Source organism: Bubalus bubalis, chromosome 1 (genome assembly GCF_019923935.1).
Source record: "Bubalus bubalis isolate 160015118507 breed Murrah chromosome 1, NDDB_SH_1, whole genome shotgun sequence".
NCBI classification, from domain to species: Eukaryota; Metazoa; Chordata; class Mammalia; order Artiodactyla; family Bovidae; genus Bubalus; species Bubalus bubalis.
In genome coordinates this window covers 188,843,292-188,870,774 of record NC_059157.1, presented here as the reverse complement: position 1 = coordinate 188,870,774, position 27,483 = coordinate 188,843,292, and the positions used below count along the sequence as shown (strand labels likewise).

The 27,483-nt window shown below is 52.0% G+C and overlaps 1 protein-coding gene across 3 annotated transcripts in view; it reads right to left on the bottom strand.

Annotated features, from left to right (window-relative positions):
• Positions 1–699: 699 nt before the first annotated feature.
• AGPAT3 (1-acylglycerol-3-phosphate O-acyltransferase 3) overlaps positions 700–27,483 on the bottom strand; it is a 69,993-nt gene continuing 43,209 nt past the window's right edge. For 2 of the 3 annotated variants that reach the window (XM_044947532.2, XM_044947535.2), the window contains exons 3-10: positions 19,340–19,566; positions 13,568–13,737; positions 12,800–12,961; positions 11,747–11,900; positions 11,165–11,267; positions 8,370–8,445; positions 3,455–3,653; positions 700–2,852 (exon numbers count right to left, since the gene is read on the bottom strand). In XM_044947532.2, coding sequence (XP_044803467.1) covers positions 2,764–2,852; positions 3,455–3,653; positions 8,370–8,445; positions 11,165–11,267; positions 11,747–11,900; positions 12,800–12,961; positions 13,568–13,737; positions 19,340–19,517 — 1,131 coding nt within the window. In that variant the 5' untranslated portion in view covers positions 19,518–19,566 and the 3' untranslated portion in view covers positions 700–2,763. Of the gene's footprint in view, positions 2,853–3,454; positions 3,654–8,369; positions 8,446–11,164; positions 11,268–11,746; positions 11,901–12,799; positions 12,962–13,567; positions 13,738–19,323; positions 19,567–27,483 lie in introns of those variants that run through there. The other variant, XM_044947539.2, reaches the window with a different exon arrangement.

Genomic DNA, 27,483 nt, shown 5'->3' with positions numbered 1-27,483 from the left:
CCAGCGTCTGCTCACCTGCTCCCGGGCTGTCACAGGACCGTGAGAGGGGCACCTGTCACACAGCCACAGTGCTGCAGGCACCCCAGAAGCCCCTGGAACCCCCCGAGGGATGGCTGGACACACAAGGAGGGCCCAGAACCCAGACTCTACTTGCCAGGTGGCATCAGGACACGTGTCCCGGCAACAGAAGACACAGCACCGGGGCCTGAGCTGAGAAATACACCATCCTGCGGCCTGGACTCAGAACTCGGCCTTCACCGGGCACCCATGGGAGGGACCCAAGGCCTGGAGCTGCTGCCTTTCGTCTCTTCGGTGGGAGTGGGGCTGGCTCTGGACGCTGCTGCAGCAACAAAGCTACACCCCCAGAGGCTCAGCAAACCTCCCCCCTGACAGAGCGGTCACCCAACACCGTGGATTCCTGGTCCCGCCCGATCCGACCTGGGGCCACATGTGTTGAATCTGGAGTGCATCCTCCCTGGTGGTGACCAGGAGGACTGTCCCAACACTCAGCCTGATTTTGGACAATGAGAACATCAGTAACAAAGGTAAAGGTAAACAAAGGTAAAGGAAAAGAAGTAAGAAAAGCACTGTTCTGAGATGTATTAATTTAAAAAACCTAAAGGAGCCTCCCCCCTCTTCCCTCTGAAGTGGATGAAAAGCAAGATCCACCCCTCCAAAAAAAAAAAAAAAAAGCAAACATTCATGGTGTAATTTTTATTGCTCTCAAAGGGCTTGGTATTCAAATGCACAAGCTAATCTTTGTTAAATCAGAAGGAAGTCACTGAGATTTAAAACCTACACGTGGTCTCAATCTCCATTCACCCAGGAGTCTTCACAGCTGGTTACTGACTCAGTATAGAATTTACATATTGTGTATCAATTTCAAGGGGAGGGAACTTAGCTGGGAAGCAAGAACTAGTAATTAAATGGTAAAAGATCTAAATTTGCACTTTCCAGGTAATGTAGCTTCACAGTAGTGCCCTTCAACTTCTTCCTTTAAGCTCTTCAGGGATGAGTGGATTAGCAAATGATACACACACACACACAGGTGAGCAGCATGTTGTGTGAAGAAAAACAAGATCTAAGGGAGCCGCTCACCCAAGTGGAAGTGGGCTTACTGCGTGCCACGCTCCACGCCCGAAGGGAAGCGGGAGGCAAGCTTTGGGGCAGAGGGCAGCTGGCTTCCACACTGTCTCAGTGCCCAGCCTTGAGAGGACGTGTGTGCCTTCAGGGTCACTGTGAGTGAGCACAGAACTGCGGGGCACGTCCCTGCGACCTTGGTGCCATTACCAAGGTCACCGACCCAGAATTCAATAGTGTCACTCTAAAGGCAATCTGCTGTTTCCACAGGTCTCCCCAGAATTCAGGCTTAGGGCCAATGCATAATTATTTTTTTCAGTTTGGTTTATAATTTTGCCCATTCCTCTTTCTTTCATTCCACCCCCCCCCACCTCCGCCCCTAGAAAATTCAACCTGCCTCTATTTTGAATGCTGGTTACAGGACAGCAGAGATAACACCCATTATTTTTCTTTCCCTTGTTAAAAAAGATGAGGGGAGTGTGACTTTAAAAAAGCAAGTTGAAAGTTTAAGAAGAAAGTTAGATGCAGGCGGGTGGCGGAGCTGGAGGGGTGGCCCAGGTCCACCCTGCTGGGCAACCTCAAGGCTTCCAGCCCCGCCAGGCCAAGAGGCCCAAGAGTGCATGAAACGCCTCCCTTTGGCTGCAGGCTGGAGAGGATGCTGCCAGGACACTAGGGACTCCCCTGCCTCCCCCAAAGGCCAACATCCTCCAGGACACACGCACCTGCTCAGAAGGGAGGTGACGGAGTGGGGAAGGCTCCCCACCTCTGGTTTCCATCAGGTCAACTGTGAAAACAAAACCTCTAAAAAGCTCCGTGTTAACAGTCTCCAATCACCTTTAGAAGACAGGGTGATGTGATACCGCCTTTTCCAAGTATCTGCCAGCCCTGCGGCCGAGGTCTCTCCAGTGCATAGCGCCCCTGGCGCACCGGCCCTGTTGGGGGTGGGGGGCCGACCCCCTGCAGCCCTGCCCCCTGTGGGATGAAAGGCCGCTGTCCGCCGGGAGCAAGGGGGACAGGAGCTAAGCTCCGGGCATGGGCAGAATTGGACATCTCACCGCATTTTCTCTGGCTCCACTCGCTTTAAAACGGATTCAAGGTGTCAGCAGGCAGGCTTAGGTAGGCGCTCCGGGGGAGGGGGCGTGTCCCGCCGCAGCCCCGCCCAGTGTGCTTTTCGCCAGGCCGCGTCCCCGCCGCCCGGAGGCCGGGTGCGGGCTGGTAGCGGCCGGTAGGTGCTCTGGGGGCCTGGGGACCCAGGCACACAGTTCTCAGCGGGAGCAGGGTAGAGAGTCCGCAGGGGGTGCAGGGGAAGAGGCGAGGGCCGGGGGAAATTCCCAAGAAAATTGATAAAAACCGAAAACGGGATCTAAGCGCGAGAAGAGAACGTTTCCAAAGCCTCCCTCGGGCCGGGGGAGCCCCCATATCCCTGGGGTTGGGAGCGGCCGCCCCCCAGAGCAGGCGCTCAGCCCGGCTCTCCTGCGCAGGGGCGAGGCTGGCGTCTCCATCTGCAGTTCTGCCGACCGCTTTACTCTTGGCTCAAGTTTTATTGGTCATATTAGTCACCAGTTAATAAGAAAAATAGTTTCTAAGTGTCTTTTTTCCCCCGCTCTAGGTGCGTTGTTCTGTTTTTAATTGAGTTAATTGGATACCACCGTCAGGTTATGTGTGCTCAATCACAGCCATTAATTACTCCTTTTTCTTAAATTCTTGGTTTCCATAGCTGGAGCCTTTTTCTATTTCAGTCACTCCTATTAGTCGGCGGACTCCAAAGGAAGCTTTAAAACAGGAAAAAGGCTAGGTTAGCTGATCGCCTTGCCATCAAGCTGGAAAAGTCGTTATGGGGGGAGGGGCCTGCCTTTGACCTCAGACTTTCCTGGGAGCGAGGGGCGGGCGGGTCCTCTGCCCTTCTCCCACCCTGTGGGGTTGGGTAGCAGGGAGCAGCGGTGGGTGTGGGCCCATTGAGGCCTGCAGTTCTCAGCCAGGGCTGAGGGGCTGCAGTGCCTGACACTTAGTGCCCCTGCGTCCGCTACAGCGCAAGCAATGGCAGTGTCCTGGGGAACCTCGGCCCAGCATGCCAGCCCACGCCCCCAGCCACCCAAGTGCAAACCCAGTGGCCAGGACCCTCCCCACGCAGCTCTTGGCCCGAGATGCCCGGCAGGCGGCAGGCCGGCTGGCCAGCCTTCTGGAGAGATGGCCCTGGAATCTGGTGGAGGTCATCACGGGCCTGTGGCTCAGTGGTCAGAGCTGCTCTCTAAGGCTGGCAAGGCTCGGCCTGGATCCCGGCTACCGGGTGACCGTCTCCAGGCCTGGGCATGGCCACCAGCACACAGAAGGCTCCCTCCCACCCTTGAGCCATGCCATCATTCCCCTTCATTACCTGCCCCGACAAACCCCAGGAACGTCAGGATCAGGAGCGGGGATCCACTGGCAAAGACGCCCAAGACAAAACTGAAGAGAGGAGACAGGAGGAGCGTGGCCCAGAAGAGGAAGTTGAGGAGCGTCCATGGCCGGCGGGTGGGTTTGAACTGCTGCCCAGGAAACACACCCTTCTGGTTGTATGTCTCCTGCAGCGCATCCTGAAAGAGTCAACCGCAACAGTGGCCTTCGTGTGCTGTTGTTGTAACCCAAAAGCAAGAAATGACTCTACCTAAAGTGGATGGACCACACGACACGGGCCACGGGATGAAGCTGACATGACATTCAGCTGCGGTTGGCTTATATCAGAAGCTTGAGAAGCATAAACCCTTCCATCAGGCAAGTTTCCTAGGAAAATGATCAGCCCGTGCCTGGGCACAATAGGCACCTCCAAGCCCCAGGACTGCAGCGTCTGCCGGGCCCTGCACCATCTCTGGCGACACCTCCAGAGCGAGGGTGGCAGCCGCTGCTGCCGGGAGTCCATGGCCCGCTGGCTGGGTCACGCACAGAAAGCTGCTTAACCTCTCCTTCCTCCGTGTCCTGGCGGCAAATGATGGCAGGACAGGGAGCAGGTGAGGACGTGACAGCATCCTCGGCAGGGAGACGGGGCCACACTACACACCGAGCAGCGAGATGCCGACACAGACTTCTCTGCAGCTATGACACGTCGCGTGCCAGCAAGGACATACACTCACGACAGTCTGAGTTTTCTGAAGAACCTAAGTGCCATACAATTCCATATAAATAAAAATATGTATGATGAGGCATGTGTCCGGGGCCAAGTCTGGAAAGATGAACACCCACGTGATCTTAATCACCTCAGGGGCTTGGGTCTCACCTCTTCTCACCTTTTTCTGTTTTATTTTCTGCATTTAGCTTCTTCAGCTATGTTTGGCATTACATTAAAAACAGGGCAGGGGTCTTGACAAATACCCAGTGTCACAGCCTCTTCCAATGTGTGGTCAGACACCAGCTGCCCCTGCCAACCCAGAGGGCATTGGGCGGGCGCCACAGTCCTGAGAGCTCAGGAGCAGCTGCAACCCTTACATCTATGAGGATACCTCAGAGTGCCCACACATGCCCCCCAACCCCAAGGGCCCTTCCCGTGGGGTTCCAGAACATTTTCAAGCCTGTTTGTTCAGCCTGCTCTACTCTGCCCGCCTGCCCCTAAGCAGACGATGCAGATGGTGGTAGTCTCTCCCGTCCCGACCTGTCAGCCATTCCTCACACACCCAAAGGCCAGTGCGGTCTCCTTCCCCAGGAGGGTTTACGCCTGCACCCTTTGCATGGGCACCTCTATGACAATGTCCAGGACTGCTCCTGTGCTGTGTGCTTTTCTGTGAGTAGCATCACACCACACGCCTACCACAGTCTGCTTTTCGTACACCTTTCTCAAGATTCAGTTAGACCGAGAATATGCCTGCAGTTCATTCATTTTAACTGAATCCCAGCAAATGAATAAACAATGTGTCTATGTTCCAATAATGCATTTTTAGGTTATTTCTCACTTCCTGCTAAATAAGCAAATACTGTTTCTGGGAGATGTCACTCTTCTTTGTAAGAGGTTCCAACTTGTAAAAACTAACCCTGATCCAGAGACACACTCTCCTTTGCACCCTCATGCACGTCTTTCTGCCCATCCACCGCGCGATGCACATACACTGTATTCCTTCTTTTAACTGGTCGGCCTTGCCCGAGGTTTTCCATTTTATTAATATGTTTAAAGAAATCTTTTGGTGCACTGGTGCCTCTTTTGTAGCTTTGTTTTCTGCTTAAATAGTTTATGCTGTTATTTTCTTTGTTCCCTGTTTATCCTATTTCATGTATGTTCTGTAATGTATGTTTGTGTGCATGTGTACACATGTATGTACATACATTCTTTTTATCGATCCCATCCCTGACTTGTGTTTCTTGAATCTGAAAAAACCCGTGTTCTTCAACTCTGGAAGTTTTATGGTTATCCCTGACAACTGTGCTTTATCATTCTTCCCACATTCTGGACATGTGTGTAGCCTCTGGATCTTTTAACTTTCCTTTTATGTTTTCACTTCCTCTGTGATACATGCTGCGTAATTTCCTCAAAACCTTTGTTGCTGTTATTTGCTAAGCTGTATTCAACTCTTTGGGACCTCACGGACTGCAGCATACCAAGTTTCTCTGTCCTTCACTATCTCCTGGAGTTCACTCTCACGTCCATTGAGTCAGTAGTACTATCTAGCCATCTCATCCTCTGCCACCCTCTTCTCCTTTTGTCTTCAGTCTTTCCCAGCATCAGGGTCTTTTCCAATGAGTTGGCTCTTCGCATCAGGTGGCCAAAGTATTGAAGTTTCAGCTTCAGCATCAGTCCTTCCAATGAATAGTCAGGACTGATTTCCTTTAGGATTGACTGGTTTGATTTCCTTGGAGTCCAAGGGACTCTTCAAGGGTCTTCTGCAGCACCACAACTCGAAAGTATCAATTCTTCAGTGCTCAGCCTTCTTTATGTTCCGACTTGCACATCCTTACATGACTACTGGAAAAACCCTAGCTTTGACTAGATGGACCTTTGTCAGCCAAGTGATGCCTCTGCATTGTCTAGGTTTACTGTAGCCTTCTTTTCAAGGAGCAAGCATCTTTTAATTTCATGGCTGCAGTCACCATCTGCAGTGATTTGGAAGCCCAAGAAAATAAAATCTGTCACTGCTTCCACTTTTCTGCCTTCTATATGCTATGAACTGATGAGACCAAATGCCATGATCTTAATTTTTTGAATGCTGAATTTCAAGCCATCTTTTTCACTCTCCTCTTTCACTTTCATCAAGAGGTTCTTTAGTCCCTTTTCACCTTCTGCCATGAGGGTGGTGTTATCTGCATATCTGGGTTGTTGATATTTCTCCCAGCAGTCTTGATTCCAGCTTCTAATTCTCTCTTAAGCTGTATCAAATCTTCTATCTAATCTGTTAACTAAGATTTTAGATTTCTCATGCCTGTATATCTTACTTGGTTTTTCCTCAAATCTGTTCCATTTTTAATAGGTCTTATTCTTTTGTTTTCAATCCCTTCTTCTTTTAAAAAAATATTTGTTACTTTTTATTTTTGGCTGTGCTGGGTCTTTGTTGTTGCCCGTGGTCTTTCTCTAGTTGTGGTGAGTGGGGGCGACTCTGGTTGTGGTGTGCGGGCTTCTCATTGCTGTGGCTTCTCCTGTTGCACAGCGTGGGCTCTAGGGCGCACAGGCTTCAGCAGTTGTGCCACATGAGCTCAGTAGTGGCACGTGGGCTTAGTGGCCCCACGGCACGTGGAATCTTCTTGGACCAGGGATTGAACTCATGACCCCTGCATTAGCAGGTGGATTCTTCCCCACTGGACCACCAGGGAAGTCCTCAATCCCTTCTTTTTTGCTTAGTCATTTCAAGCAAACTGATTTGAGTCTCTGCCTAGTAGTAGTTCCATAGCTGAAGTTTCGGGAGGGTTTAATCTTCTGTCTGCTTGACGTGCTTGCGCATGGCGGGTCTCGGTTACGAGTGCGTCTCCAGCAGAAGTCTCAGCAGCTGAGTCTGGAGTCGTGCTCTTCTAGCTTTACATGTGCTTCTCTCAGGGACTCTAGAGAGATTCACCTGGAACCACTGTTTTATGCTGATATTTCGATTTTGTTCTTGAACTATGTTGTTAGTATGACGTCCATCCCACACCTGTTTAAGGACAGTGCTGTGATTATGAATCACCAGGGAGATGTTTCAAGACTCAGAGGGGAAAGGTAAGCTTCAAAGTCACTCCTGTGCTGGCAGGTTCATTTTCCAGTTTCAAGCCTCCATGAGGATGAAAGTCCAACAGGGTCCCAGCTTCATTAGGGTCTTCAGTTCTAACTTCCAGCCCCGAGTGAGGTCAAATCCATGTCTTCTGTTTCCATGTAGGCATCAGAACTCAAGACCACAGGGTGGGCGGACCAACAGACTCCATGAGCTTCCACTCACAGCCTTCCCAGCTGACTCCCAGTCCCACCTCCTCTTTTGCTCCTGAGAGAGGTCCCTTACTTTTTTTTAGTACCTGTCAGTGCATTTAAAAGGATACGCATTGTATTTTTTTTAATTTTAAAAGTTTGCTTAAATTCCTCTGAAGATTTCACACATTACTTGCTTGCTGCTGCACGTGTGCTCGGTCATGCCTGACTCTCTGCGACACCATGAACCCACCAGGCTCCTCTGTCCATGGGTTTCTCCATGCAAGAAGACTTGAGTGGGCTGCATTTCCTACTCCAGGGGATCTTCCCGACCCAGGGATCGAACCTGTGTCTCTTGCATTGGCAGGTGGACTCTTTACCCCTGCGCCACCTGGGAAGCGCCTGTTACTTGGTTAAAACCCTTATAAAAGGGTATGTGTTTTATACTAGAAGGGCTTTCTGATTATCTGAGCTTCTCTGTTGCTGAAGATGAGAACCTAGTGCCCTGTATGTTCGTGTGTATAAAACAAACCGAAGAATCAGGGGTGAGACATGTCAGGGGAATGGAGGAGGGACTGGGTGGGGTCACCAAAAGGCTGTTGTGTCATCTATAGTGTGTCTCTTACATATTAAATCATATGTATACACACACACACACAATGTGTGTTGTATACCTACAATTTCTTTTACACACACAAAATGAAACAAATGTGATATTATCAGCAATGGTTATACAAGCACTGTGATATCCAGTACACTTTCCTCTAGTTTGTTAATTTCTTGAAAGTTAGGAAAAATGAAAGATGCAGAAAAGGATTGGAAAGAAGAATTTGACTGGCACAGCACGCCTGTCTCTAGAGGCAGTCCACGCGCTGCCTGCCTGCCCTGTTAGCTGCCCCTTGGGAATCTCTGTGAGGCCCCAGAAGTAGAGGTGGAGGTGGGGGGCGCTGGGCGCCTTTACCTTCTCCTGGTACAGTTTATGAAGCCACTGAGCTGCTTCCTTCTCATCCAGTGGAATCTCTTCCAGAGGAAATCTCCTGTTTCATTAAGAAGATTGAAAGCATAGTGAATCACCAGATGACATCAAGCTGAAACAGGGGAAAGTAATTTCTTGTGCATCAGGAACCTCTGTGAGGGCCCAGGAGTAGGGCTGGAGCCGGGGGGTAGGAGGGTGGTAGAGGGGGTGGGGGGGGTGGACTGGGCATCTTCACCTTCTCCTGGCACAGTTTATGAAGTCCTGCCTTTTCTATTCAAAGTCCTGCCTTTTCTATTCAAATCTGACTCTCAATTTCTAAGAACACACAAACATCAAAGTAACTTTCCCTTGAGCAGTGTCCCATGCCTCGGAGGACTGCGGGGGATCATGGAGGGCCCCGGCGCTTCAAATGTGCAGGAGCGCTGAAGCATTGCGCGGGGACACTTCAGGAGTGTCCCCACAGACAGAAGCAGTTAGCCCCACTGGGAAGGCTGACTGTTCATTAGCCTCAGCAGCAGGTTTGGTCTTTCAGTTCGTCTTTGGATGTGATCATCGCTGAGAGTGTCTTTCATGAGGCAAAGAAAACTTCATCTTTCACAAATGAAATCTACTTGCCTGAAAAGCTGAAGAGATTTTGAAAATTTAATCTCACCTAACAAACTGCTGACTTCAATTGGGACAGTGGCTTGTGTGTAAACCGCATCACCAGCTGAATTACCAGCCTCAGGATGGGAGGTATCTACCTGGTAAGACCGGGACCTCTTTCCAGGGCACTGCAATACCTCAGGGTCTCCAGCAGGGGCCGCCGAGCGCACTTAACCAGCGGACCGCGGTCACTGCCGGGCCTGACTGCCTATTGCTCGGAGGGCCCAGGGTGAGAGAAGAGCCAGGAGAAATTTCCACAGCCAGAGGCAAATCTCCTATGTTGAAGGAATATCAACCTTTTTTTTCCTCTAAAACTTGAGAACTTTGGTTTTTGTGGGTTGTACCTATCCATTTTACCATATTCAAAATGAAAAGAGGATTTTTACAAGAACACGCAATCAGACATCTGACCACACATCAACGCAGCCTCCGGGAGACTCCACTGTGCACTGAGAGGACAGAATAAGACTGCTAACCCCTTAGTAAACAAAACGGTTTATCTCTGTGGACCCGGAAGGTGTGGGGCACTGCAGGAGTCCCCAGACCACACGGAGAGAGCTATCACTTGAAGGACTCATCACAGGCACCACCTCGGGAAGGAAAGAAAGTCAGGAGAGGCTTGTCTGCAGAGAGATGACTGCCCACAGCGTCAAACTCAACTGACTGTTCTCCCCTAACTGCACAGATACCACATACAGGTTCTGTTGTATGTCTGATGTATGAAGCATGAAATATATAAGAATTTTAAATGATGAGATAAATATGAATACTATCTCCTAGAGTCGACTCAAGCCACTTTGAGGATGCTGGCCCCAACTGCCAGAATGGACACAGGAGAGCCTCAAGCCACAGTCCCCATGGCCCTGGCCCTGCCTAATCACAGGCCCCTGGGGCATCTTCAGTAGGGGATGGGAAAATGAAGCAAAACTCCACTGGGTCGTGCGAACCTTGACTTGTTTGATTACAGGTATGTGTAATACCTGTATTACAATATTCCAATACTCATTGGAATATTGCTTTTGCCCAAAACACCCAAACGGTACATAATACAAAGCAGTAAGTTGAACCTTTCCAAAATTCTAAGAATATATCTGTTAAGATACTGAATACAGCCCCTCGTTTTCTGCAACAAAGGAGAAAAAGAGCAGATTACAGGACCAGTCCTCTCCCACTGGAGCTGAATGTCCACGTGGAGGGCACTGCATCCTGGGGGCAGGCGTGAGCACCAGTCTGGAGCTGGACCAGGTAGGTCCCCTCCCCACGAACCGCTTTGCCACCTGCTGGTTCTGACCATGGGCATCTGGGACGCCCGGAGCCCCTTACTACCCAGGGGCTAGACCAAGATCTGCCTCGAGGGCTCCCTGAGGAGGACGGGACCTGCCAGGGCCCCAGAAAAATCACCAGCCCCTGGTGGCCACTACTGTGTCAACCCCCCCGCCCCCCCACCAGACTTTGTGGGTGGTTTGTCTTCCTTTCCTGAGGCAGAGAAATGTGGAGGTCAGAGTGTGGCTGTGAGACAGGAATGACCTTGCAACACAATTCTAGTCCGCGACCTTGATCCCACCATCCCAAGCAGCCCTGTGTTACACAGCTTGATGTGCCTCTGTATTGGCTGCCTCTAAGCCAAGGGGGTTCCGGCTGGCTAGCATAGAACCTGCCGACTCAGCCCGCGGTCGCCAGGAGAGGGAGGCGGAGGACGTGGCCCTGACCCCACCATCACTCCTAGGTGGTCTAGATGGCTGTACACCATGAAAAGGGGATCACATGGGCATGCTGCTCAGGATGGAACAGCTTGTCTTTCTCCTGCCTATGAAAAGCCTACTCACTGGCAAGTTTTAGCTCTCTAAAGCCTCTTCCCAAAAGCCTCTGCTCCCTCCACTGGGAGGGATCACGCCTCCCTTGGAGCTTCTAGAACCTTCTGCCTGCACCTGGCGCAGCCTCCTTTGCTCTGTACAGGCCCCATCATGCGCGGGTCCTGGAGGGTGGAAGGCTCCAGCACCTCCACGTTGGGGGCGTCCTGGAGAGGGGAGGAGCCGCGCAGAAAGTGCAGGCTGGCTCGGTCCCGGCCCCGCCCCCACCCCCGCCGGCCCCGCCCCGCCGGCCCGGCGCCCGCCCCCGCCTACGCAGTAGCTCACCTGACACACATGTCCGCCTCGTACTTCTTCCCATAGAGGATCCCCAGCAGAGATGGGTTCTTGTTTCCTCGGAAATTCAGCGTGACGTCATACACAGCTGTGACTGCAGGGAGGGTGCAGAGGGTGACAGGTGACATCCAGCAGCTTGGCCCACTGTGGCTCTTCACCTGGATGCCCGTTGTGAGGGTTCCCATCTCTCATTGGGGCGTTTAGTTGAGTCACTTGTGTTTAAAGCTAATGTCTGGCTGTTTCCTATCCATCCTGTGCTTTGTCCCTTTCTTTGATTTTGCCATCCTTTTGGATTAACTGGATATATATTTTTTCCTTTATAAGGTTTTCAGTTATATACTTTTAAAAAATGATCACTTTAGTTGTTTTCCATTAACTAGTATTTTATCACCTCAAAAAATGACACAGGAATCTTACAACATGTAAACCCATGAACTCAGATCTCCTTTTAATGCCACTGGCATTCTGTAGTTTACACAGAACTCACTGATTTGGTTTCTGGCAAATCACTGATTTCATTTCTCACTTTGCTGGGAGTCTGGGGTGGTGGTGGTCAGGGCGGGCAGCTCTTACCTGTCCCGCGGAGGCACTGGACCGCGGTGGTGAAGCCTTTGGTCCGAGGCAGCAGGTGGTACTTGAGGACGGGCAGCCCCTTGGAGGCGGCCACCTCCATGCTGACGCGGTGCTTCTTCTCCGTGAAGCGTGTGCCCTCACAGTACAGGAGGAACTAGGACATGGTGGGGGACAAAGGCCAGTTAGAGATGCAGCGGTCACGTCTGTACACGACTCCTCACAGACAGTGGGAGCACTGCGCTTACTCCCAGGGAGTGAAAAGACACTTCCTGGAGAGAAGTGAGACTCGGTGTCCCTGGGCGCCAGCCTCCGGGTGGCTTGTGGAAAACAAAATCTCCCATCCCTCTGCCTCAATGTGAGTTGTGAAAGTGAAGTCGCTCAGTCATGTCCGACTCTTTGCGACCTCAGGGACTGTAGCCCACCAGGCTCCTCCATCCATGGGATTCTCCAGGCAAGAATACTGGAGTGGGTTGCCATTTCCTTCTCCACAATGTGATTTACAGACACCAAATACATAAACAGCTGGTTCACAAATAATTGCCGTCAGAGACCAGAAAGAAGAATCACAAAGAACTGATTTCAAACCGATTGATACCAATCATTTCAGATGGCTGTCCGTCAAACTCCAACCAAGGGGCTCAGAAAGGAACCCCCAGGCCCCACTCTGCCCTTGAAGGGTGGCTGCTTTAAGTGCAGTGCAAACCTTCTAAGAACTGAAGTCCACGTTGACCCACAAAACTGCAGCTCACAGGGCTTGTCCTGACACCTGACTCCACAGAACAGCCTGGGTGCCTGGGCAGACTCTCCGCTAACATTCCAGAGGTGCTCCCAACTCAGCCCAGCAGGATCTCCTCTGTGTGGGCCCAGATGTGCGGGGCCCACCTGGGGCAGGTGGAAGCAGGTGGTCTAAGAGGGGTTCCGCAGGTGCACGGGGCGGGGCCGTGGCCCTGGAGCTCAGAGGCTCTTGTTGGCTTTACAACTAACAACCTGGGCTGCGTTCCTGATGCCCAAGGTAGCACAGCTTGTGTGGCCTTGCCCCGCCGCCTCACTCACCCACATGTATTCGGGGTAGTTGGCCAAGGACTTCAGGCCTTTGATGACAGTGTCCCGGTCTTCCTCCCACTTCCGTTTGCAGAACACAATCTCCAGGAAGTACCACGTCCAGCCGATGAGGGGCACGTAGAGCAGCTCCCTTTTTGCCAGGACTTTGGAACTCTGAAGAGAGGGGGAGCAGCTGGTGCATTATGGCCACGAAGTCCCCACAGGCAGTGCCCTGCAGGCAGCCCTCAGCACTGGCTGTCATCGGGAGACCCTGGCACTGAGCATGATGCCATTGGGATGGGCAGGGCCCCAGAGTGTGGGTGCCACTAGGTGAGAATCCATGGGCAGACCTGGCCGACGCTGGTAGGCGGGCGCGCGGGCGGGAGGGGAGCCTAGAGGGTATACTGGGCCTTCAGGGCTGCTCCGGCTGCCAGGCTGGGGGCTTGCTGAGGATGATGCCAGGGCCACCACCCACTGGGCTTCCCTGCAGGGGACCCCTCAGCCTTTCTCATTTGAGGCAGCTGAGCCGACGGGGAAGGATTGTAAAGGAAAGGCAGTAACACCTGACTCAGGAGGGAGCCCTGGGGCAGCCTGCAGTCCCAGAACCCATGTGATCAGCCATGCTCACATGCCTAGCCCAGAGGGACCAGGGGCTAAACACAGAGCAAGCAAAAACTCAGAGCCCTGGAGACTCCAGACCCCCCAGGGAGCCACGCCAGTCCCTCCTTGGGACCCCATGTCGCTCACCCCACACCCTCCTGGGACCCCTACATTGCTCACCCCCAGCACGCCGAAGCGCTCGCACATGGTCCACCCACAGAGGAAGTCAATTTCAAAGTTGTGGTTGAGGATGATGACTGCATGCTCCTTCCCAAAGGTGTCCACCGTGGCCTGGTCGGTGAACAGGGTGCACTCCGTGCACGACCACCACTCCAGGAGCATGACCAGCTCTGCGGACACATGCGAGGACGTCAGCCAGGTGTAGACCGCCACGCTCCGGCCAGCCCTCCCTCCCTGCTCCCTGACGTGGGCGGGGCTTGCACAGCATCACCCAGATTGGGATTTTCTGCTGGAAATGAGTTTTGATGGTGTGTGTGTAATAAATTAAGTTTTCTAAACCTATAATTACCTCTCTAAGCAAAAGTCAGGGAAGAAGTCAAATGGAAGCAGAAAAAAAGGGGGATTTCCCCAGTGGCCTAGTGGTTAAGAAATCCACCTTGCGATGCAGGGGACACGGCCCTGGCACACAGCAACTAGAGGAAGCCCGTGTGCCACAGCGAGGACCCAGAGCAGCCCAAAAAAAAAAAAAAACAGAAGAAATGGAAGAGGAAACCCATTTTAGGTGGATTTTTTTTGGTAATCAACATATCTAAAGGACTTAATTTAAAATATATATTTTTAAAAATCAGATCTTCACTTTTCTTAAAAATCAAATAACCCATTGGATGAGATGGTGAACAAAACATTCACTTGTTAAGAGAATACAGCATCATAATTATATTATTATTTCATTACAAGGTATTGAATACCAACTGTATACCAGGCACTCTGCCTATAAATGACATCAGATTCTAGCAGACAACTTGAGTTATTGTTATTATTATTCCCAAAGCTCAGAGACAAAGTGGTGGAGTTCCAATCTCAGCCCCCCAAAACTAAGTCCGGGGCTCTGTGGAAAGTTTCAGAGGAAGCTCCAAAATATAGAAGTAAGTGAATAAAACCAGGGTCCCCCTCGGGGGGGTCTTCGGTTGACATGTGTTAAGCACTATTACTCTTATCCACACTACTCTTTACAAAGGGTTGAGGTGGACACCTGTATCATCATGTATGACTATGGTCTTCACACGTGCTCTGGACCCATGGGGCGGCACACATTCTGTCCCCAGACGAGGCGGCTGGGGAGGCGGTGGGCACCTAGCCAGGCAGAGTCACACCCACCATGGCCAGGCATCCTGAGAAGGGTGGCCTCAGACCACGAAGTGTAGCTCCCAGGCTCAGGACGGATTTCAGAGACCTGTCCTTTGCATGCTGGACACCAACCCATCAGTTTTCAGAGAGGACCAGCCCTGGGAAGGCTGATGAGGCAGGACAGCGGGCTCCTGGCCTGCTTCCCTGTTGGCAGGAGACAACTGTGCCTTCTTCAGAGGCTGCCGGGGCACCGGATGGGACTTGGCACAGGGGCTGCCTTCTCCTTCCCGATGAGGGTCCCCACCAGCCCAGACAGAAGTGAGGAGACACACAGCTCCCCCCATATACTGGGGTCTCAAATTCCTCTTTTACATGAGGTGGGACCGGATGGAAGGCCAGTTCTGAGATGACACCCACACACTCTCAAACCATGGAGAGGAGGGGCCATGAAGGGGTCAGCTCCAGGACACACTCGCCATAAGCTCCATCAAGGGACCAGGGCCCTGAGGAGATGGAGGCCCACCAACAGGGGCAAACTATGCCCCTGGGATAGCCTGGCCGCTTCCATCCATCATTCAAGTTGTGAATAAAGGTCCAAGGAATGGAAAGACAAGAGGTCCTCAACAGACGTTGTTCAAGGATGATTTACAGATGGCCAACATGAGAAGATGCTTGGCATCTCTGGTCATCAGGAAAGTGCAGGCCGAAGCCACGGCCAGGCACTGCGTCACACTCGCAGGACAGCTGCCATCCAACAGATGGATGACAAATAGCATGTGCCAGCGAGGACCAGAGGGCCTGGGACGCCCAATGCTGCAGGTGGGGATGTAAACAGGGCAGCTGCGTCTATGCTCCAAACAGAGTAACCAGATGACCCAGCAATTCCACCACCAGGAAGATACCCAGTAGAAATGAGAACAGATGTCGGTGTAGAAACTTGAACATGGATGTTCCTGGCAGCGTTATTCACAAAGCCAGAGAGTGGAAACAGCCCAGAAGGGTGACAACTGATGAAGAAATGGGCAGTGCACATCCATACAGGGCAGCATCATTCAGCCGAAGTGCGGATGTGGGCCTGACACGCAGCAGGACGCAGATGAACCTGGGAAACACGGAGCTCTGAGTGTGGGGAGTCAGACAATGCCCACGCAGTGGATGATTCCATCACGTGAACCACGCAGGACAGGCAGAGCCATGCGGACAGGAAGTAGATCAGTGACTGTGGGGCTTGGTGGGGGAGAGATGGCAGGGGCGGGGGGAACATGCGGAGGACTAGCCCACGCTCTAAGTGGGTGAATTTCACTTCCTTATTGCTATTTAAGAAAAAAGAGGCCCAAGGCTAGGCTGACCTGTCCATCTGAAAGCACGGGTGGCTGCTGGGGACTTGCCAACGCCCCCACCCTCACCCCCTCCCCAGGCGGTGGGGCCCTGGGGCTGGGACAGACCACGAGCAGCCTGGTGACGGCCTGCTCCTGCTCCTCCTCGGCTTCCTTCTGGGAAGCCTCCATGTGTCAGCTGGTCAAGGAAGAGCCGGTGGCTGAGGCTGCTGCCTCTAGAGCAGTTTGCCTGGGAACAAGGAGGTGTCCTTCCTTATCACCGTAAGGACGTTCAACCTGAGGCCTCCCTCTGTGCAGATGTCCAAGTGCACAGCACAGTCCTGTTAACTGCAGGCTCCAGGCCCTAAGCGGGCTCTAGAACTCACTCCTCTTGGGTAACAGACACTTCCCACCCATCCGACCGCAGCTCGCCACTTCCCCTCCCCCAGCCCCGGCCACCACCGTTCTCTGCTCCGCTTCTCTGAGCTTGGTCATGTGGATCCCTTGAAGGAGGAATCAGGCAGTGTTGGTCCTTCTGCGACTGCCTGGTTTCCCTCCATGTCATGCCCTCCAGGTTCATCCATACTGTCACAAACAGCAGGATTTCCTTCCTCTTAAATAGTACTCCATTGTCCATATGGACGGCATTTTGCTTGTCCGTTGGTCTGTTGATGGACGTGGATGCCATCTCCACATCCTGGCTACTGTGAACAAGCCATGGTGAGTGTATACCCTCACCTGGCAGCACTCAGGACCCGGGCCTTTCTGGCCAGAACAAGAGGTCTGGCCCAGGTGGGGGCCGCGAGGAGGAACCAACTTTTAGACAGACAAACACAGGCAGCCCTCTGGAGAGTGGGTCTAGCAGAGCTGCCTGTAGAAAGCCGGCGTGTTGAGGATGCTCTGTCCCACCAATGGCCAGCATGGCCTGAGGGTGGCTTGGCCCATTTCGAGATATATCGTCTCCCCGTGGATGGCAGGTGACTACATATGCAGACAGGACTGATGACATGATTCTTCTGCTCATGGTCAATTTGGACAATTTTTTATTTTCAGCTCTGCTGTGGGGCTTGCAAAATCTATTTCCTCGACCAGGGATTGAACCTGGGGCACTGTAGTTTAAGTGCTGAGTCCTTACCATTGAAGTTTCCCTTCAGGAAAATTCTCAGCCACCATCTCCTCCAACAGTGCTTGTCCTTATTCACTACTCACGGACAGGAGTCCAACACCCGTTTCATAGACTTGCATGCTCTCATTACCTCCTTTAGCTCCTGTTTCATATTCTTCATCTTGTCACTCTACTGCAGTTGGGGTGAGCTCTTCATATTATTGTCCAGTCCACCTACTTGCTTACTAGCTGTGTCTAATCTGATGTAAGATTCACTAAGTTTTTACTTTAAAAAATTATTATAATTACAATTTTCATGCATAGAAGTGTTCCTTGATTCTTCTTCAAATCTGGGGACTTTGGGTAGTCTTTTGTCTAAATCTTCCATTGTATGTTTATTGTTTTGAGTTCATATATGACTTGTTTCAGTCTATGTGATTCTACTGAATTAGAGACTAATTCAGGCCAAAAGCACATTTTTGTTTGCCTCTGTTGACCCCATGGGCACTGCCAGTCTGCTCATTTCAGCAAACTTTCAAGGTCCCGGCTGAGACCCAGCCCGTCTCTTGGAGCTGCCAAGGCGGGGCCCTGGGAAGCAGTGCTGATACCCCATCTTAGTACCCTCTTCTGCGGAGAGGCGGGGTGTGGCTGAGGGATTTCCTTTATTTACAGCCTTAAAAAAGCCAGCTTTACTCAGAGTCTGGCTGTGCAGAAGTGCTTTCACTTGAGAACGCTACTGCCAGTGGAGGCTGTGATTTTCAAAAGTCAGCATTTGCCCTTTGGGCATGCACCCATCTGCCCTGGTGATGCTGCTAAGTGCTCTGCATGGTAGTATTTCTAATTCTCCTTCTCACACACAGGAAGGTGGCCTTTTATTTAGGAAAAAAGCAGCTGGGAACTGAAACCTTCGCCTGTTTATGGCTGGAAGCATGGGCGGTGCTGCTGTCCCCTGTTGGGGGCACGCACACCTGGGCTTGGACACCTCACTGCCTGCTCAGTGCCCTCATACACTGGGGAGGGGGAGGTCTCGGGGACAGGTGCAGAATCACCGCTTCCCATAGGACATAAAATGGGTACTACCTGCTCTTCATTGTAGAAGAAAGGTGTTCTTATGCTAAGTAAATTGTATGGAAAAAACAGCAGAGTCCCTCCCATCCCCACTCCCAGGACAGCCACATTTTCTGTTGTGACTTCCACACTTTCTAAGGAGGGACGGCCACACGCCAGTGCAGACACATCACACGTGTCTTTAAAAGTAAATCATGGTAGCACCTCTGTACTTTGTTTTTTAGCTTCTGTTTTCACCTGAAAATGTATCTTGAACTTGGTTCTCTATACCAGGAAAGAGAGAGCCCCTGCTGGTCTTAGAGGCTGTGTGGGCCTCCATCCAGTGGACACACCACAGTTAGTGGGCATTTTGGCTGCTCATTTTTATATTAGTTAATATAAAACTGGAAAAATGAATATATCTGTGCATATACAATACTTTTATAGATATCTTTCTGGGTTACATTCTTATGTGGTGGAATAATTAGGGTCAAAAAATAGAACTGTTTATGTTGCTGATTGTTATGGGTTCAAAGAAGTGCCTGGGAACCCCAACCCGCAGTGTGTTCCCCTCGCCAGCCGTGGGTCGTCACCAAGCTTCCTAGTCTCTGACAGGTGAGGGTGACTCTACACACCCAAATGCACGCACATCACAAGTGCACACAGGTAACATCTGTGCATGCCTAAACATTTAATTAAGAGACAGGTAGGTCCTTTTTCTTCAGAGAGAGATGCTGAAGTATTTACATGTGATAACAGGCCACTCGAGGGGAGTGCTCCAGGCCTGGGGGCTGGAGGCCTGTGACGGCCGCGTGCCGGCAGGCGTCGGGCCTAGTCGTGGTGCGCTGACACGGTGCTTATTTTCAGGTATCCAGAGTACCGTGTGAGACCACATGGAGCCACCGTCTCTGTGGGTCCAGAGGCTCGGGTATCGGGACATTGCGTGGTTCAGCCCAGTGAAGGGCTCAGGCTGAGCACCCCATACATTCCTCGCTGCCAGGAGAGGCCCCCTCGTTCCCGGCTGTGGAGCCCATGGCCATCTTGTCTCATTGTCACAAGCACTAGCCCCCACGGAACCCTGCGCCGGCTTGTCTGGGGTTGTCCAGCAGAAAGGTGGCTGTCCTTGTCCCAGATCCCTCCCCCCGCCATGCCATGCCCACCGCAGGCAGGACTCACGGCTCCAGAGCGAGTAGGCGAGGCGGCAGTTCAGCCGGCGGTACAGCTGCTTGTTCACAGGCCAGAGGACCAGCGTGCAGAGCTGGATGGAGTTGATGACCAGCCCGCTCACCACGAAGACGAAGCCGATGAGGAGGTGCACGACGAACTGGGTCTTCAGGAAGGCGAGCAGGCCCATGGCCACAGCTCAGTAGCGAGTGCAGGGTCCTTCACTGAGAATGGCCGTCCTGCAAAGACAGGGCAGCGGTCAGGAGGGTGCAGGGACCCCAGGGTGAGGGGTGGCGAGTGGAAAAGGGGTCCACAGTGGTCTTGCCAGAGCCCAGATCTGCGGCTCCCACAGCACCCTCAGTCCCTTCCCTCCTGAGAGTGACGGATGGACGTGTGGGGTGGAGGGGGAGCTGATACATGGTTCACACAGGCACCACGCACACCACATACACACACACCCCATGTACACACGCACCAACACCAGATACACACACCACGCACACACACACACCATGCACACACACACACACCATGTACACACACACACCACATATACACACACCATGCACATACCACATATACACACACCACGTACACACACACATCAAGTACACACACACCATGCACATACCATGTACACACACACCACATACACACACCCACCATGTACACACCCACACACCACACACACACCATGCACACACACATACACCATGTATGTACACACACACACCACGTACACACACACAGCACACACACCATGCACACACCACATATACACACACCACGTTCACACATACCATGTACATACACACACACACCATGCATGCACACACACACGTACACGCACACACACCACACCACACACACACACCATACACATACACACATGTACACACACCACATGCACACACACCACACATACCAAATACACACACACACCATGTACATATACACACATGTACACAAACACCACATACACACAGCATGTACACATCCACACACCACACACACCACATCCACACACCACACATACCAAATACACACACACCATGTACACACACATCACGTACACACCATGCATACGCACACCACATACACAAACACCATGCACACAAATACCATGTACACACCACATATACACACATACCAAATACACACACCATGTACACACACATCACATACACACACACCTCACACACATACCATGCACACACCATATACACATACCACATACACATACCCTCATATATACAAGAAAGAAAAGACTAGAAAACTGCATACAAATATCAATAGCGATTGGCTTCCCAGGTGGCACTAGTGGTAAAGAACCCGCCTGCCAACACAGGAGACGTAAGAGACACAGGTTCAAGCCCTGGGTCGGGAACCCACTCCAGTTACTCTTGCCTGGAGAATTGCACAGACAGAGAAGCCTGGCGGGCTACAGTCCATGAGGCCGCAAAGAGCTGGGCATGGCTGAGACGACTGAGCGCAGCACAGCACAGCATGTTATCTCTAGCTAAAGCCATGATGGGTAATTTTTCTTTTCTTGTTTTAGCATCTTATTTAAAAAATCAAAACTACACATGAAATCACTATAAAACATTCAACTAATGCCTTTTAACTAACAAGCCGTTGTGGACTTTTTTAGCTGAAAAGCTTTTGTTTTGGTCTAAGGTGGAAGGGATGACCCCCAGGAACCCAGTCAGCTTCTCCCCCGCTTCCCTTCAACAGCAGTTTGGTTTCTTGGTTTCAAACGTGAAGCCAGAAGCTCACATTTCATGGCTGTACTTGTTCTGTGAGCAGCCCTGAAATCCCCCTGTGGACAGAAGCAACAGAGCTGGGCACAGGACAGCTGGCAGCCGCTGGCCGCTGCTCCAGGTCCTCCAGAGAGGTGCCCACACTCTGGGGTGAGGGTGGAACAGGCTTGGGAGGCCTCCAGGGTGGGCCATGCCAGGCTCTCCAGGGCACAAGCGGCTGCACTGCTGAGTGGGAGACCAGGCCACATGACTCTAGACGGTGCCCTCCGTCTGCCCTTGGGTGCCAAGTGGCTGCATGGGGGTGTCGGGGGGTGAAGTCTGCGGCCATGTGGTGGGACACTAGGAGGACAAGGAAGGACCCGAGGCTGGATGCCACCTTCTCCATCAACACCCCCTTCCCCGTCAATGCCCCGCCTCCCAGTCAATGCTCCCCCACTCCTGCCAGCACCTCCTGGCATTCAGGCACTGGATCAGTCTTCCTTTTCTAAAGGTTCACATGAAGAGGCTCACAGGGTATCCATCTGTGGGCCCAGCCCGGCTGCCGTCCAGCCTCTGGTGGGAGCACCATCTCCAGTTTGTCCGCTCACCTGACGGCAGCAGGTGTGCAATCTCTGGCCCCACATTTTCCCTGCAAGCCTCTGCGTGGATACAGCCCTCTGCTGAGGGATCCATTTAACACCTGCCAGTCCCAGTCCAGCCCCTGAATCTCTGGTCAAGGACGTCCATCCACAGAGGCCCTATGAGCCACACCTTTTTCTTGGACCAGCTGCTTCAAGTGCGCACCCCTATCTGGAATGGCCGCCCACCCCCTTCCAGGAACTCTGGTTGACCAGGAGTTGACCACCCCCTGCTGCTGGCCACTGGCCTAGATTGTCAGTCTGTCCCCAGTGCCTGGATGTGGGCCAGACCCTGTTCTAAGGAGCATCAGCAGTTGCAGTTCAGGCCCCCCACCCACCCACCCCCATGAGAGCACAGAGTGGCCACCATCTGTTTAGGCATCCCTGCCTCTTGCCCACCACCTCTGGGCCACCCGGGCCTGAATGCTTTAATAACACATCAGTCACACACGGTAACCTGGGGGGCCTTCGATGACAGTGGGCTTACCAGCCCCGCCCCCTGCAGAAGAAACCCTGCTGCCCATTCAGCTCACACCCTCCCCAGCTCCCCCCAAGGCCTGAAGACTGGCAAGGGGGAAAGCATCAACTCAGCAGCCCCCAAGAGCACCGGCTTGTGCCTGCCTCTTGAAAATATTTTCAAAACTATATATATCACAAGACTTCCTTGGTGATCCGCTGGTTAAGACTTCCTTCCAATGTAGGGGGTGCAGGTTCGATCCCTGATCAAGGAGTTAAGACTCCACATGACTCACGGTCAAAAAACCAAAACATAAGCCAGAAACAATGTTGTAACAAATTCAATAAAGACTTTAAAAATGCTTCACATCAAAAATATTAAATAAAAAAAATATATCACCAGACAAATTGTAAGTCGATTTCTACATTTTTAAGCCCAAGTTTAAATATGCTAGGGGTATAAATTCTGGTATATTGTGAAGTCTCACTTTTTAAATATACAGATCTGGACTTCCCTGGTGGTCCAGTGGTTAAGAATCCTCCTGCCAATGCAGGGGACTCAGGCTCAATCCCTGGTCCAGGAAGATCCCACACGGCATGGGGCGACTAAGCCCACAGGCCACAACTACTGAAGCCTGTGGGCCTAGAGCCTGTGCTCCGCAAGAGAAGCCCCACAAAGAGAAGCCTGCACACCGCAACTAGCATGGAGGCTAGAGAAAGCCCACACACAGCAACAAAGACCCAGCTCAGCCAGATGAAAAATAAATACATACACTTAAAGGAAAGCCTAGATATATAGATCTTCCTTAACTTACAACAGGATTACATTTCAATAACCCCACCATAAGTTGAAAATATCATTAAGTTGCTGCTGCTGCTGCTAAGTCACTTCAGTCGTGTCTGACTCGGTGCGACCCCATAGACGGCAGCCCACCAGGCTCCCCCGTCCCTGGGATTCTCCAGGCAAGAACTGGAGTGGGTTGCCGCTGCCTTCTCCGTCATTAAGTTGAAATATGTTTAATACACCTAACTTCCCAAACATCACAGCTGAGCCCCACCCACCTTAACTGTGCTTGGAATACCCACATTCGCCTACAGTGGGCCAAATCACCTGACACAAAGCCTATTTTATAACTAAGTGCTGAATATTTCTTGTGATTTACTGAATTCTGTACTAAAAGTAAAAAACAGGACAGCCATCTGGGTCCAGCACGGGTTGGTGGGGCTGACGGGGCTGTGGCCACCACTGTCCAGCATCAGAGAGAGGACTTGACCGCACGCCACCAGCCTAGGAGAAGGTTAAAATTCACAATCTGAAGTATGGTTTTCACCGAATGTGTATTGGAAAGTCCAAAAATCATGATCTGAATCACCGTAAGTCAGGGACCTTTTTCTCTTAAGTGTAGGCGGTGGGATCGAAATGCCACTGTGACTTGATAGCCACCACCACCATACATTTTCAAAATACAAAAAAAGCAAGCTTTTCTTTAAAAATCAAGAAATGCATTCCATTTTCTCCTTGATTTTGTATTTCCACTGTACCTCCTCTACAGAAACTTATTAGAATATAATTTATTATGATTGAAAGTCTTCTACCAATCACATTAACATAACATTATATAACAAAAATACATATCAATATTTAAATTTAATTTTTGCATTTCATGTTTATGGGCTAAATTTAAATTTTTCTTCTGGAATATTTGATGAAAATGCACTCTGAAACAGTTCAGCCTATGTCTCCTCAGATTCTGGGCATTTGACTGACCATAAAATACCATGATCATATCTGAGAAATTTAACCCCAACATAAGCATATTGTTGAATATCCCATCTGTAGCCCAGTTTCACCCACTGTCCCCAAACCACCTGTACCACTTCTTTCCATCCAGGCCCTGGTTGAGGGGTGGTGGGACGTTCGACCACACGCCCCTGTTCTCTGACCTAACCCCCTTGGCCCACCCACTTGAGAGCCTGGGCCAGCTGTCCTGATGTCTACAGGACATCCCTCTACAGGATGTCTGGCTGTTCCCTCGTGACTGATTCAGGTTCAGAGTGTCGCTGGGGGCTCTGGCTGTACCCACTGGCACACTGCACCTTCCCATCCCTGCCACCACCTGGTAAAGGCAGGGCCACCAGGAGTCTGCAGGAAGAAGTTCAGCTTGCTGGGCTGAGCCCACCATCTGATGGGAGATGCTGAGTTAACAGCCATCTCCAACCGCCTCTGACCCCACAGTTCCAGTCAACGCCTCCTCCTGCCTAGCTCTCATTTCACAGGCCAAGCCTGTTCTGATCCAGGACCGCCCCCCTGTAATGGATGCTGTAGGGACCGTGCCTGCCTGTGTGATGTGCTTAGCCTAACGACACAAGCGAGATGCTTCACACCACAGCAACGCACAGCTCTTTCACTGAGGCTGGCACGTGCTTTTAGAAAACACACGGTGTGTCCTGGAATAAAAGAATGCATGTAGGGTAGCGAACATGAGGCATAACAGGTATCCATTCATCCCCTAATGCCCCCAGAAAGAAAGAAAGTCGCTCAGTTGTGTGACTCTTTTTGACCTCCGAGATTGTAGCCTACAAGGCTCCCTCATCCACGGGATTTTCCAGGCAAGTGTACTGGAGTGGGTTGCCATTTCCTTCTCCAGGGGATTTTCCTGACCAAGGTAACCACTATTATTCCATAAAGTTTTAAGATAAACTATAGTGGGAGGTGGGAGGGGAGTTGAGAGGGGACAAATGTATACCTATGGCCAAGTCACGTTGACATATGGCAGAGACCAACACAACACTGTAAAGCCCTTATCCTCCAATTAAAAATAAAATATATTGGCACCTTTTCATTAATTCTCAGATGCTGTTGCTGAGCTGGAGAAGAAACCTGACCCTAAGTCCTTCACTGGATAAGATTTAGGTTGCTCCAGAAGCCTGGCACCTACACAGCCCAGCCCTGAGGGGTTTGTGGTCCCGTACAAGCCGCCGGGACCCCACCTTCTCAGGGCAGGGGAGGGGCTGCATTCACGCTCCCCAATGGGGAGACACAGGGTGGTATTGCCCCTCACTCGGGAGAAGAGGCGCAGAGCAGAGGTGGCCAGGTGGGGAGGGGGCGGGGCCAGGGGCTCCGCAAGGCTGTGCTCACATGGTTCCAGGGCAGGTGAATCCCAGACAGACGCTAACCCCAGCCGCCCAGGAGTCGCCAGAGCTCTGATACAGCAGGGAGGGCTAGGAGCCGAACCAGACTCTCCTCCTAGCCCCTGCCCCGCCCCAGGCCCCTGGCTCACAAGCAGGCCCCTTGTGGTTCTGACACCACCCCTCCAGGGTTGTCCCACTATTTCTGAGCCTGGGGTTCCTGTGGCCACATTGCTCGGGGCTCAGGGTGGTGAGGGTGAGAGCCAGAACCAGGAGTACCGGGACCAGCTCACCACCATGCCCAGAAGGGCCCAGCCCACTGACCACTGCCAGTCCTGACCTCGGCATTCTGTTATGAGTGAACTGCATCCCCTCGCAAGGGTGTGTTGGGGTCCTAACCACCCCCAAGCACCCCAGCGAGTGGCTGTGTTTGGAAATATGATCTCAACAAAGGCAGTCAAGTTAAGTGAGGTCACTAGGGCGGGTCCTAATCCAATCTGACCAGCATCCTTTTAAGAAGGATGACCACAAGAGGACATGGGGGAGGCAGCCTCCACACGCAGCTTCTCCCTTCACAGTGTTCAACACCCTGGCCTTGGCCTTCCAGCCTCCAGGACAGGAGAGCTGATGACTGCTGTTTAAGCTCCTGGCCTGTGGTGTCACGGTCCCCCCAGCAGAGGAACACACCCATGACAAACATTCAGGCCTCATCCTCAGATCCTGCAATGCCCATGCCCTGCTGCCCAGGAGGCCCAGCCTCACCCTGCTCACACCCCCTGCACCGGCCTCAGGCACCACCAGATGCTCGTCAGGCTGGTATTGGTCCCTTTGTCTCTCTTCCTCATGAACTAGCCAGTCAGGCGGCGCGGCCTTCAGATTTCCCTCCCAGGCACCTCCGCCCCCCTCCCCCCACCATTTTTCCAACAAACCCTTCCCACAGAAACTGAAGTTGAAGTCCCAGGCCTGCTCTCTCCCACACCACCCAGACAGCTGCTCTGCTCCCTGCAGGGCGGTGAATGCCTCTCTGCATGTGGATGACCACTTTTCTACTCACACACAAGGGCCCACGCCTGCCCTCCAGCCTCTGCCAATGCAGTCTACTCAGACAGTTGGAAGAGCGGTGCCCGACAGGAAACTGCACCCCCAGCCTCAAGCATCCAGTGCCGCCCCATGGGCAGGCATCTGACTCTGTGTGGGGGCAGGAACTGGCCAGTGCTGGGGTCACCACTTCAGCTGCCCTGCTGCCCCATTCCTGATAACCACCCTGGACCAACTACCCCTCAGAGCTGCGGTCAAAGGCTGGCAGCCTCATCCTGCCCTGCTGGGGCAGTCTGTCCTGAGCAGGGCTGACCCTGAGCACAGTGGTTAGTAAAGGGAAAAGACATTAAACACGCCAAAAGTGCCTCCTTTTTGTGGTTCTAGATAGGAAGTCTGGGTTACAGGATTAAAAAGAGCTGTTTAGTTATATGCAATCCAAATTCAAAGCCCACGATGAAAGGGAACCAAGGCTGTTACCTGCCCTTCTTCCTTCTTTCTCTTCCTCTGTCCCATCCACTCACTTACCATCTACCCACTCACTCACCCATCTATCCATTATCCATCCATTCACTCATCCCTTCATCTATCCATCCACCTATCCATCTATCCACCATCCATCCACCCAGCCATCCATCCATCCATCATCCATCTACCCATCCAGCCATCCACTCACCCATTCACCTACTTGTCCATCTACCAATCCATCCACCTACCCACTCATCCACCCATCCATCCACCTACCCACCCACCCACCCATCTATCCATCCACCCACCCTGCCATCCACCCATCCATCTACCAATCCATCCACCTACCCACTTATCCATCCATCATCCATCCACCCACCCACTCATCCATCCATCCATCCATCCATCCATCCACCCACCCATCTACCAATCCATCCACCCACCCACCCATCCACCCATTCATCCATCCATCCATGCACCCACCATGCCATCCATCTACCAATCCATCCCCCTACCTTGCCATCTACCTACACACTCATCCATCCATCATCCATCCATCCCTCCACCCATCTAGCTATCCATCCATCCATCCACCTATCCATACTCTGCCATCTACTCATCCATCTACCCAGCCATCCACCTACCGACTCATCCATCCACCCACTCATCCATCCATCCATCCTCCCTGCCA